The sequence below is a fragment of the Psammomys obesus genome, unplaced genomic scaffold (assembly GCF_907164565.1).
Source record: "Psammomys obesus unplaced genomic scaffold, mPsaObe1.curated_primary_1811, whole genome shotgun sequence".
NCBI lineage: Eukaryota > Metazoa > Chordata > Mammalia > Rodentia > Muridae > Psammomys > Psammomys obesus.
In genome coordinates, this window is record NW_026594428.1 from 13,108,875 (window position 1) to 13,120,769 (window position 11,895).

The following is an 11,895-nucleotide window of genomic DNA, read 5'->3' on the forward strand; positions in this document are numbered from 1 at the left end:
GCATAATCTTTTTGTGAGATTGCCATTATTATGGTTTCAGAGAAATTAGCATTATTTTCTGAGAAGAGGGATTGGCAAGGACCCTCATACAGTGCTACTAATCCTGACCATATGTATTGTCCACATCTCTTCAGAACAGATGAAAGCACTCCTAAAGAGTTTATGTTCAAAGAAGACAGTTTATGATATGAATTTAATTTTTTCTAAATTAGTTCAAATTAAAGAATTCACTCCTTGAGAATACTTTCCTTGAGTGGCTATTATCTCAGAAGCTGTAAATTCCAGGTTCAACAAGTACCTGTGAATGCCTGTGAGCGAGCTCATGCCAGTCAGTCTTAGCTGGCACTGCATTGCCTTTGCTCTCACTGGTTTTCTTTCTTTCAGCCCTTTTTGTGATAGGCATAATTGTGCTTATGCTGTTCTTCCTTTAAGGTACAGGCTATGGATGCTTAAACAGGTAGAGAAAGAATGAGAGCAGACACAGGAAGCAGAGGGAAATGTAGAAATAATTTGGGCTTTGGAGGGACAGATCTCTACTCACTGGTGGTTTGGCTAGAGTTAGGACTTCATGATGATGGATGGGAAAAGAATGATCATTTGCCAGTCACATGGGGGGAAGAAACCACTTTCAGTATCCCACATTTCCAGGCATTGATGGGTGGATTCAGCAGTGTGGTGAGTCTGAAGGGATAAGGTTCAGATTCAAGCATCATGAAACCTGTGGTCTGTGCAAAATGTAGAGACCACAGGGCTGTCTGTGATTGAAGTGAGAAAGTAATGGGCAGTAAACAGATGTATAAATAGTGGATTTGAGGGCCAGGAAAGAAGAGTCATCCCTAGAAGAGGGAGAACAAGAAGGAATGGTTTTGGTAATTGAGGTGGCTTTAGAGCCTAGTGGAAGTGGATGAGAGGTATTATCAGTAGGAGAGAAGGAACATGCTCAGTGCCAAAACTAATGAAGAACACCTGACAGAGTGAAATAAAATGAACCGAGAGAGGTCTATCCTTCCCTTCTTTCTCCTATCCCTTTATTCTTCCCCCTTGATCTCTCTTGGTTGTTTTCTCTTACATCCTGCAGCAACTGTGTGCCAAGCACTGAAGATTCATGCTGATCTGACAAAAGAGGCTTTATTGACGTAATTCACAGGCTTAGCCCTTCTTCCCTTAGGAATGTGGACCTGGAATTACACAGAGAAGGAGATAGTGTTCAGCCACAAGTCCAACTAGAATGTTCTTTTAACAAGCCACAGGAGAAAGGGTTGGAGTATCACCAGAAACATGTCATAGCATTGCAAAGAGGAGGAAACATGAAATTGTCATCAAGGTTCACTAGAATTATAAAATCTAATATATTAACAGTATGAGCACAGGAGTTAGGCTGCCTGAACCTATGCCTAATTGCTAGTCCTAAATGGGATAAGCTTGGGGAAATTGTTTAACTTCCTGTCCTGGTTATTTTTTTCTGTTTTTTTTTGTTTGTTTGTTTGTTTTGTTTTTTTAATAAAATACTCTGACAAAAGCCATGTAAGGGAAAAAAGTTTATGTTGGTAAGCAATTCATGGGTATAGTCCTGGGGGCAAGAGTTTGAAGGAGCTGGTCACATTGCTTCCACAATGAGGGGACTGAGAAATATAAATGCATGTTCAGGGCTGGCACATTTTTTCAAATTTATGAAGCCCATGACTTAGGCCAAGTGCTGTCCATTTTTAGGCTGGGTCTTCAGACTTCAATTAACCTGATTAAGATAATTACTCACCATTTTTCCTAAAAGCTTACCTTCTAGGTAATTCTAAATTATGCCAATAATCAATATTAACACTTAAAACTCTCCCCAACCCCACCAACTTGGCATCAAACAGGTCACCTTCAAGTCAGAATTTTCTACCTTTCTGGCTCAAAACATGTCATATAATGCAGGAATGCATTCAGTCTAACTTTATAGGTCCTTACTGTCTTTAAAAATTCTAATATTGTTTACAAATCTAAAGTCCAAGTCTCATCTTATACTCAAGGCAATCTTTAAATTATTAAATCCAAAACACATATTTCTAACATGTAACAACATAGAATAAACATTGCCATTTCCTGAAGGAAGAATGAAGACACACCATGTAATGATAGGAACAGTGTGAGACTGAAACCGAGTAGGACAAATATGTACAGTTCCAGCATCTTGGACTTTTGATAGAATCACCTGGCCACCCAACACATTAGGTAACCACAGTCATCTAGCTCTATTGCCGGCAGCACACATAATCTCTTTCTGAACTTTATTCCATTCCATGCATGCAACTTTCTTCAGCAGATACCTCATTCTGGCATCTTCATCTTCCTGTTGTCTCTGCTGAGCTTTAGACTGCATCTCTACGACTTTGCACAATGGACTCTAAGGGCTCATTGCATGAACTCTGATCCTACCATATTTGCCTTATCTGCTCTCTACAATCCTCTTAATCTTGCATATTTCACATCTGCAAAGATTGTATCACCTTTGTGCTGCTGCCAAGTTCTATCAATCCTTATAGCCAGAGATCTTTTACTACTTTGTGGGTTTCTTATTCTCTCTTCTAACCTTCCCCACCCACTTTTCTTCTTCCCTTTCAACCCCCTAATACTAAACAAGAGAAAAAAAGAATGAAGAAAGCGGGCATTATTATCATTAGACTACTTGCTGATTAGGGGCATCGAGTTCCTTGGGGCAAGTTTGATCGTTGCCTCCAGGCTATCTTTATTTTTTCTTCTTCTCCTCATCTTTTTGTGCATGATTACTTAACAAACCACATGCCAACAACCACCAACGAGCTACCAACAGCAACTCTGCCTCTCATTGGCCCTATCATTTATATATCCACTGAAAAGTTCTCAGAATTCCAAATGTCACACACTTACAGAAACTATCTGCCGCTGACAAAAACAATGTCCTTGCTAGAGTATGAGGCAAATCACAGTCACCTGCTGTGAAGCAGCTTCTTATCCCCACACCTGGGATTAAAACAAAAAACATGTTCACAGAACATTTCTGTGTTTTTAAAAAGGAAACCAAAATTACAAAATTCTCATTATACAGCCTAGCCCTATTGGACCACAAATGAGTAAGCTTCTCTGTGCTGATCATGGAAAACACTTGCCTTGGAAGTTAGCTCCTTTTCTGGGCCAGGGATCCTTGTCAGCTGCATTTGGTTGGTGGAAGGCCACTCTTGAGGCACATGTCCTGTTGTCCAGTGCAGATCAGAATATTTTTGATGGTCACAGCCTTCTTTTCTGCATGTCTCTTGGCTGCCAAGTTCAACTTACTTAAGCTCTTTTTCTCCTCAATAATCTATGCATGTTTATTATCTTTCTTTTCAATATTTTTTTACCCCAGAAGTGAATAGGAGCCATAAAAAGTAGCCAGCTATGTCCAAACCAGAATGTTCTACTGTTTTTGAAATGTCCTCTATCAAAGAGATTAGTCCTTCATCTTTAAATTAAACTTTTCTCATCTTTTTAGGACAGTGGCAGAATGAAGACAGATTCTTGGCAAAAATATTAAACAATTACCCCCTATAGAGTCCTTATCCTCCCTGAGACTTCGTGAACTGGGGCCTCTGCTATGCACATTTATTTTAACATTCTTGTTTTCCAAGTTTCCACCAGAACAGGCAGTTATGCTTGGGATCTAGCATACAAACTGTCAGACTTTTTCATCTCATTCACAGAAGAGTTGTGGAGACCTAAAACCTTCAGGGTCAGGTTTATCAAAGTAATAGTCCTACTGCTAGTGCCAATTTTATATCTTAGGTATTTTTTCCCTTTCGTTGGGATAAAATACCCCGACAGACTCAACACAAGGGAGAAAAGGCATATTTTGACCAACACCATACATCCCGTAATAGCAGACACTTGAAGCAGCTGTTCACAGTTCATCTGTGTGTAAGAAGAACAGAAAACTGTGCTCACCTAATTTTGTTTTGTTTTGCTGTTTGTTTGTTTGGTTGGTTGCTTCCTTTCTGTGCAGCCCAGGACCCAAGACTTGGGTCCCAGCTTTAGGCTGGGCTCTCCAAACACAGTTAACATAATCAATGTAATCCTGCACAGACCTGGCCAGATACTAACCCAATCAATGGGAACCTTCATAGTCAGGCCCAGAGGCTTGTCTCTTATGTGATTATAAATCCTGTCAAGATGGCAATCAATGTGAACCATCACATTATCTCTGTTTGCATTTACTTATCTTTAAAATGGTGGTTGTAACTCTCACAGAGTTGGCCGGTAGTTCAGTGAATGAATACATGTAGCTTAAAAAGATGACTGGCATGTATTGGTCCCACAGGAATGTGACAAATTATCACTAAATTATCCCCAGGGCACCCAGTGAGGGCAAATTTTCAACACCAGAACCTTCTTGGTCCCAATTTTTCACAGAACAATAAATTGTTTCTCAGGCAGAAGCAGTTTTTCAGGATTCTTAATTAACTATTATGGACTAGAGTGAAATAACATTGTTTGAAAGCCAATTTAGCTACCCATTGTAACATCCTTCTACCCATTCATGGCATGAGATTGATGAAACACACACATGTGAGGGAGAGAGAAAGAGAGAGACAGAGAGATGAAGATAGAAATAGAGAGCAGACAGGGAAGGGAAAAGAAATTACATGAGAAGAAATCATTTTGAGACAAGATCTCATTATGGAGACATAGTTCTACAAGAGGTCACTTAGCACACCAGGTTGGCCTAGTCTTGTGACAATTTCCTTGTCTCTCTTGAACGCTGGGATTTCAGGCATGAACTCCCATACTTGTGTCTCCAGAGTAGAAAAATATGTTTCACTACTGAAGTTTTTAGCTCAAGTTCTAAAGTGTTTTCAAACTGAAGTCTAGCCCTTGGATACCATGAGGTGGGAAGCCAGGCCTCACGAGTCACCCTTTTTTCCATTTGTTGTTCTGCCTAGCTGTCTCTGAGCTGAGCCTATGGATAACCTCTGCCTTCTGAGAGAAAACATGCTGGTTAATTCTCTACCATGGAAGACAGAGCTACTTTTTCCTATGGCAGGGATGAGACAACTTTTTTCCCTTTGTAACTAATGCTAGAAATATGGAGGAGCTGTCAAGAGACGGCAAAGAAATCATCATGATGATGTTGTACAAAGGGAAGCCCCTGTGTCCAATATCACACTCTATAATTTTGGCTTCCGCAGTGTTTGTCCTTATTAGCCATTCAGTAAAGTGAGGTTACATTTAGGGTTCATCATTACATGAGGAACATCTATTTATTTGATAATCTTTGTGTTGTTAATGGAGAAAGTTAAATTATTCACAAAGTAATACTAGATCATTTCAGTGGATCCATTAAAGAACACATACAGTTTTTTCTTCTTTAAAACTAAGTTTGAAAAACCCCAGCAACAGAAAATATCGGTAACAATAGTACATAATTGACACTTCCATTCCAGCATAATTAGGTTTTTATTTCCTTGTAGCTCACTTACATGATATTGAACATAATCATGCAAAACTGCAGGCCTTCTCATTTTAAGCCACCTTAAATTTGGCCTTAGTCAAACAAGGATAAAACATCTGTATTTCTTGTTCCTGGATAGTGTCCCTTTACTCATTTGCTTTCTCTTCCAAGGAGGGGCATACCTTGTGTGGGTCATAAGCTTGACCTACTGAAAATTTAAGTGTGTCTCACATGCCAGAGACCATGTGACCACTCCATCTCATATGTCTTCAAGAATTCCAAGCCATAGTATTGGCCACATTCTTTCCACAACCAAACATCTATCCATATTGTCATATATTTAAGCTTATTAGGTAATCTTAAAACAATTAACAAGTCTAGCTGAAGGAGTATAATGACTTACCCAACACTGAACTGTTTAACTTAAACTTTTACTCTTCTATCACACAGACTATTGGCAAAAGAAAAATATTACCAGTGAAGAAGGACATTGTTGCTGAATGCCATTCATTTTTGGTTCCCCAGGAGTTCTGTGATTCAGTCCTATGTACTTAGTATATGGACCGCCAGATGAAAATGAAGAACACACAGACACACAGATAGCCACACACACAGACACACACACACAGGCACACATACAAACATATGCACATACACAGACACATACAGAGACACACACAGATACACATACAGAAACACATAAGACACAGAGACATAAAGAAACACACAGACACACAGATACACATACACAAACACACACACATAGACACACACAGAAACACACAAACACGCAGACACAGAGACATACAGATACACAGACATACACACACGCACACACTCACACACACACACATATACCACCACTACCCCATAGACTTAGGTATGAGTCACTTTAGAGCCAGCTGTGGCAATGTATTCCTCAGTGTTCAAGAGTCTGTGGAGCAAGATAATTCTGAGTTCAGTGCTATGATTGAGACCCTGCCTGAAAAACTAAATCCCCAAAATGTATGCTTTGTTTTGGTTTGGTTTTTTGTTTGTTTGCTTTGTTTTTATCTACCTGAAGTGATTGATGCAGGTCAGGACCGTGCATGTACACATGGCAGCACCCATTTAAGGTGCATGCCAGCTTCCTGCGGTGCTTCCTGTGCTGCAGCACCTAAGAGAACAAGTGACGCTGACCTCCCACATTTGTTAGGTGGCAACAAGCTTAAGCTGATTTACCATTAAATACCTAGAGGTGGGGTGAATGTGTTTCTAATTACATCAGGAAGCCAAAAGAAAAAGCAAAAATACACTTGAAATACAACCTTGTTCACTTGTAATTATGAAATAATACTCAACAGTTGATTATTTATTCAGATTTGTTAAAGTGAAGAAGGTAACCTCACCTTAAAATGAAGACCATGTTTCTCACAGGGAAGAACTGTTGGCTGTTGGCACTCTGCCTTTTGTTAAGTAAATGATTGTAGAGAACTATTTTAAGTGCATGTTGACATTTGATCCATAACAAGTACAGAATTCAATAATATATCTGTGAATACTAGAAGTATAGTTCAGATTTAAAATACTACAAGTGGATTATCTGGTTATCTGCTGATGAAGTATGTGTGAAAAACAGGAAAGGAAGAAGGGAGATGATTAGAGAGAAATTACAGATGAGGGTAGATGTATGGTACATTCAGAGCATGTACGTTCAGAGCATATATGCTCAGACTTAAGGTAAGTATGAATTTTAACAAAACTCAGATTTTTTTGAATGGACATATTAAGTTGAGCTTCAGTGGGGAAGGTTCTTCAATGAGCCCAACATAGCAACAGCCAGGGCTTTGCCTGACAGGCTGAATGTCTGCAGGCTCTTGTGTTTTTCATTGCTTATGGGTTAACCATCACTTCTTGAATAATTCTCAAGCATATAACACTGAGAACATGATTAACTGACCTTCTCAAGCTAATAGGATCACTGAATGATGTTTGGAGCACTTGTAATTCCTCTCAAATATTGATATGTAGGATACTAACTCACTTTTTGTTGAATACTGTGTGCCACTGTGTTTCATGTGTTTCTAAGATCCACCATTGGTATATAAGTTCTAAATCTTGATAAAAATGCTCCATTGTTTACACACTGATAGTGAGCCAGTTACATTTAATAATGTGAGCTACACTATTAAGAGATAAGAGCAGCTCTGTGGTTCCTGCGTGACTATTTTAATATGCATTACCTTTGATCACTATTTTCACTGATGATCATGTATCGTTTATTTGCTACTTTACATTCTTCTGCTAGAACTGGAAAGAATTTTCCCTTTCTTAAAAAAAAAAATACATGAAGGGGGAAAAAAGCATGATATAGAGGAACCCTCCTTGGGAGTTGTGAGAATTTCACGTGGGTATGTGATTTTCAAGTACCAAACATCCCTGAGCCATTCATACTATGTATTATTACCTGGAATAAAACCATATCAAGTATTGAGAATTGTGAATTAATGAAAATAATAGTCAAAGGAAATTCACTGACTATTATCTGTCTATTTTTATATTCTGGATGTAATACAGAAATTTGTTTGGGGGATAATCAGATTGAAGGGGGAATAGCATCTAAAGAGAAACACTAAAATGTGATTTTTTTCCCTTTTCTTTTTAACTCTGTGAAGCACCTTTTCCTTACATGCCTCTGTTTCTCTTTTAGTGGCAGAGCATTTCTATAACACTGGTTGAGAAAGTTCAGATGATTGCTGTAATCCTAGGATCCCTGTTCTTAATAGCAAGTGTGACTTGGCTCCTCTGGTCTGCCTTCAGCCCCTATGCAGTGTGGCAGAGGAAGGACATCCTTTTTCAAATCTGCTATGGAATGTATGGTTTTATGGATCTAGTGTGCATAGGTAAGACCGCGGTGTTCAATATTCACAAACTGTCAGTAATGCATCTCTTTCAGCCTCTGCGTTTTCACCAGTCTAGTCAAATATATTCAAGAATGTTGCTTTATACATTATCTTGGCTTCTGGGTAATTACTGGGACAGGAAGAGGGGGTGGCCACAACTTGGCTGCTTCCAGGGTAGTCTGAAAAGAAAAATAAGAGGTTAGTGTTCATTTAATGTGGCATATTTTGCAGCCAAAAAGAAGATGGAGTGGTTGAAGAAATTACTTGGGGTGAGCAGTTAGGAATGTCATTTGTTTCTCGGGGGCAAGAACAAATAAGTTCCCTTTCCAAAGCGAAAGAAGCATGGGCCAATGTCAACAGCAATACTGTGGGTTTGCCGGGATGACTGCGCTCTAAAAAACATGCTTCATAATTGGGACTCAGATTCCTCTGGGAGCATAGAGGGCCCCTCTGAAAGTTGAGGACATGGACCATTTTTTTTGTTCACTTTTGTCTCATTGTGCTTAATAAATTCAGTGGCTGAGGAGAGTAAACATTTCTTAGTTTCCTTAAATGCAGCTAAACTAGACTTCACAAGAAAGGTTATGCTTATGGTTCATGTGGCCAGTCAATGGAAGTTGATTCATGCAACATTCTGTGGTGTGTGTGTGTGTGTGTGTGTGTGTGTGTGTGTGTGTGTCTGTGTGTGGTCTCCTCACAGGCACTGTAACAGTGACAGTTGATGGGTATGTGATGAAAATGCCTGGAGAAGGGCACCGGGGAGAAGTTGTCTTCTCTGACTTCGTTTGCAGCCTCCTGGGTTGTAAAAAGAACCAAAGGGTAAAGTAGCCATGATTAAAAAAAATGGTTTTCTGCAAATGTTTCCCCTGGACCACTGGCAGCAGTAGCATCCTCTCATCTGGTTAGAAATGCCCATCAACCAGGACCATCCCAGACCTGCCGAATCTTGAGAGGCAGAGCTGGAGTTGGTATTGTCCACATTTTCTGCAGGGGTGATAAACACTGAAGCTGAAGAGCCAAAGATGCTTGGGAAAATGCTGCATGTATGATCAGATGACTTAGTTTCTGATCCCAACCTCTGCCTGAGTAGGCTTGCTTCATCTCTCCATCTTTGTATCCATGAAATGGGGCAACAATCTCTAACCATGAAAGTCTAAAGAGAGGTGACAGTGATGATGAAAAAAATCCTGTTATTAGTTGGCAATGGTATATTGGATATATATGCATAAGTCAGAAACACCAAAATGACCCTACGTCATGTGAATTAATGTCTGTACTAATGGGAGTCTTAATTAGAAAATTTGGTATCCTCAGTTGTTTTATGAAAGTAAGTTTATGCACAGTGTATAATCATCCTGGCTTTCCTTGCTTTCTTACTTCCCTTGTCACTAATACAAGACTAGCAAGGGAGAAAATGATGAAATTTCAGCCTAAAGTGAGAAATGAAGGCTGTCTCTCTCTCTCATTTGTCATGCAGGTTGATAATCTAAGCACAGAGTGCCTGGGTAATTAGTCTGACCATGTGTATGAGCTCTTGTACAGTAAACATGCTTGGAAAATTTCAAATCTTTCTTCAGGTTTGATGGTAGGGCATTCCTGTAAATAAAGAGGACTCATGAAAATACTCTTCACACAAAACTCCTCGAGCATCTCAGAGGCTGCATTTATTTCCCCCAGTGTCTGTTTCAAAATGTGGAAGGCTTTTGGTCTTACAAGGAAAGTGCTTCCTAGCCTGAAGCAAAGGGTTTTTAAAAGTTTCTCCATAAATAAGGGACAAATTCAGGAGAATATAAATCTATTTATTTAATATGAACATTACATGTATACTAAAAGATGCAGTTTTGCATTTTTGTGTGCCAGCTAAAATAAATTTAAATAAGAGCATGAAAGACAGCAAACAAACACTATGAATCACTTGGTTCAAAACTTAACTTGTAAGATCTGGTTGCCTCTTTTTACCTCTTTGTAGAACTAGAGAAGACCAGATGACTCCTACGCAGGAAAGCATTTTCATGAGCTTCTCAGTGTGCATGCATTGCTAAATTATAAATATTATTGTCAGCATTTAAATTAAGAGTATTAGAACTCTGCTTTCAAGAACACAGACATGTGAGTTAGTAATCTTTTGGAAATATGTGCTATATTTGGGCTCCTCTTTTGAAACTTGAATTTTCCCTCATTTTATAAAACTTACGTCTCTTAGAAACAAAAATACTTCCCATATTTTCTAGAGACATTTTAGAAAGTGAATTTTTATCTGTTATAAATATTGAAAACACTTTTTTTTTTGGCTCATCAGACCTAACTCTCATCATTCAGTGATCTATTTGCAAAGTTGGAAAAAAATTAATTCAGATTAAACGTCATTTCATTTGGCAACCTTATTAATCAGACTATTTTAGATCTGTGAAAATGTCAGTTTTTTTACCCTAAGAAATTGAGAAAGTAACATAGTAAAGGATGCATTAGCCAACTGAATTATGGCCAATATTAGCCCCTGCCAACATTGCAAATTAATTTGTCTCCTAATTAAAGGCACATACTAACAAAAACTACATAGCTTACACCTTAGAAACTACTGACTAGAAGGCATAGAATCAGCATTAGAATGGAAAGGAGAGTTAAGATTTTGAGTTGAGTTTTCTCAACCCAGTTACTGGACATGTTCTGTGTCAAATGCAGTGCTGAGCGCTAGGAACACAGGTGGGAGCAGTTTGGCAGGCCAGAGCCTCATGTGAATAAGGAGGTATCAGAATCAAAACGTCATCTTGTCAGACCGTAATCAACCAACCAAATAAAATGCTGGAACACTGAGAGTGGACCTCATGCTTGTGAGTCTTAAAAACTGTCTCCAAAGACTACAGAACCACAGCTTTGTACTGAGGTCACCATAAACTCACACAGAAAATACCTCTGTAAGGACATCTTACTAGAAAGGCTACCTGTTTGACCTTGAACTGCTGTCTTCCTTGGTATCCATCCTTGAGTATACTTGAGTTTAACCCCTGTGGGCAAAGATTGTTTTTCAAGTATTTAATCCATCTCCTTTCATTTTTTTTTCTTCAAAAAGCTTTCCTGGCCTCCATTTCTCTGAACACACAACTAAGTTTCTGTGATACACACACACACACACACACACACACACACACACACACACACACACAGCATTGCCATTTCAAAACTTAATTATTTGGAGATTGCCTGTCATTATTTGTTATTATGGTTGACAGAGAGCATAGGTACATAAACATAGTGGTAATATAATGGGATGTGACATTATAGGCAGGGAAATGGTAGTTGAATGGAGTAGGGAGTGACCCCTACTTGGGTACTGGATGGAGGGGAAGTCTCAAGAAAATTTTAAGGAAAAAGTGATAGACAAGCTAATGGCTAATGTCTGGTAATAGCAGAGATACCTGCTTTCCAGCACTGGAGGAAGCTGCATCATTTTTCCACAGAGAAGGCTTAGAAATAGTTGGAAGTATTTTTCCCAGCTTTCCAAACTTTTCTTTCTTTCTTTTCTTTTCTTTCTTTCTTTCTTTCTTTCTTTCTTTCTTTCTTTCTTTCTTT

At 38.9% G+C, this 11,895-nt stretch overlaps 1 protein-coding gene across 1 annotated transcript in view; it reads left to right on the forward strand.

The window, feature by feature from the left end:
* The window catches only part of Marchf11 (membrane associated ring-CH-type finger 11), a 116,195-nt gene that overhangs the window by 87,158 nt on the left and 17,142 nt on the right, over nucleotides 1-11,895 (forward strand). The window contains exon 3 of the mRNA XM_055619016.1: nucleotides 8,133-8,325. Within this exon, the coding sequence (XP_055474991.1) occupies nucleotides 8,133-8,325 (193 nt within the window). The remainder of the gene's footprint in view (nucleotides 1-8,132; nucleotides 8,326-11,895) is intronic.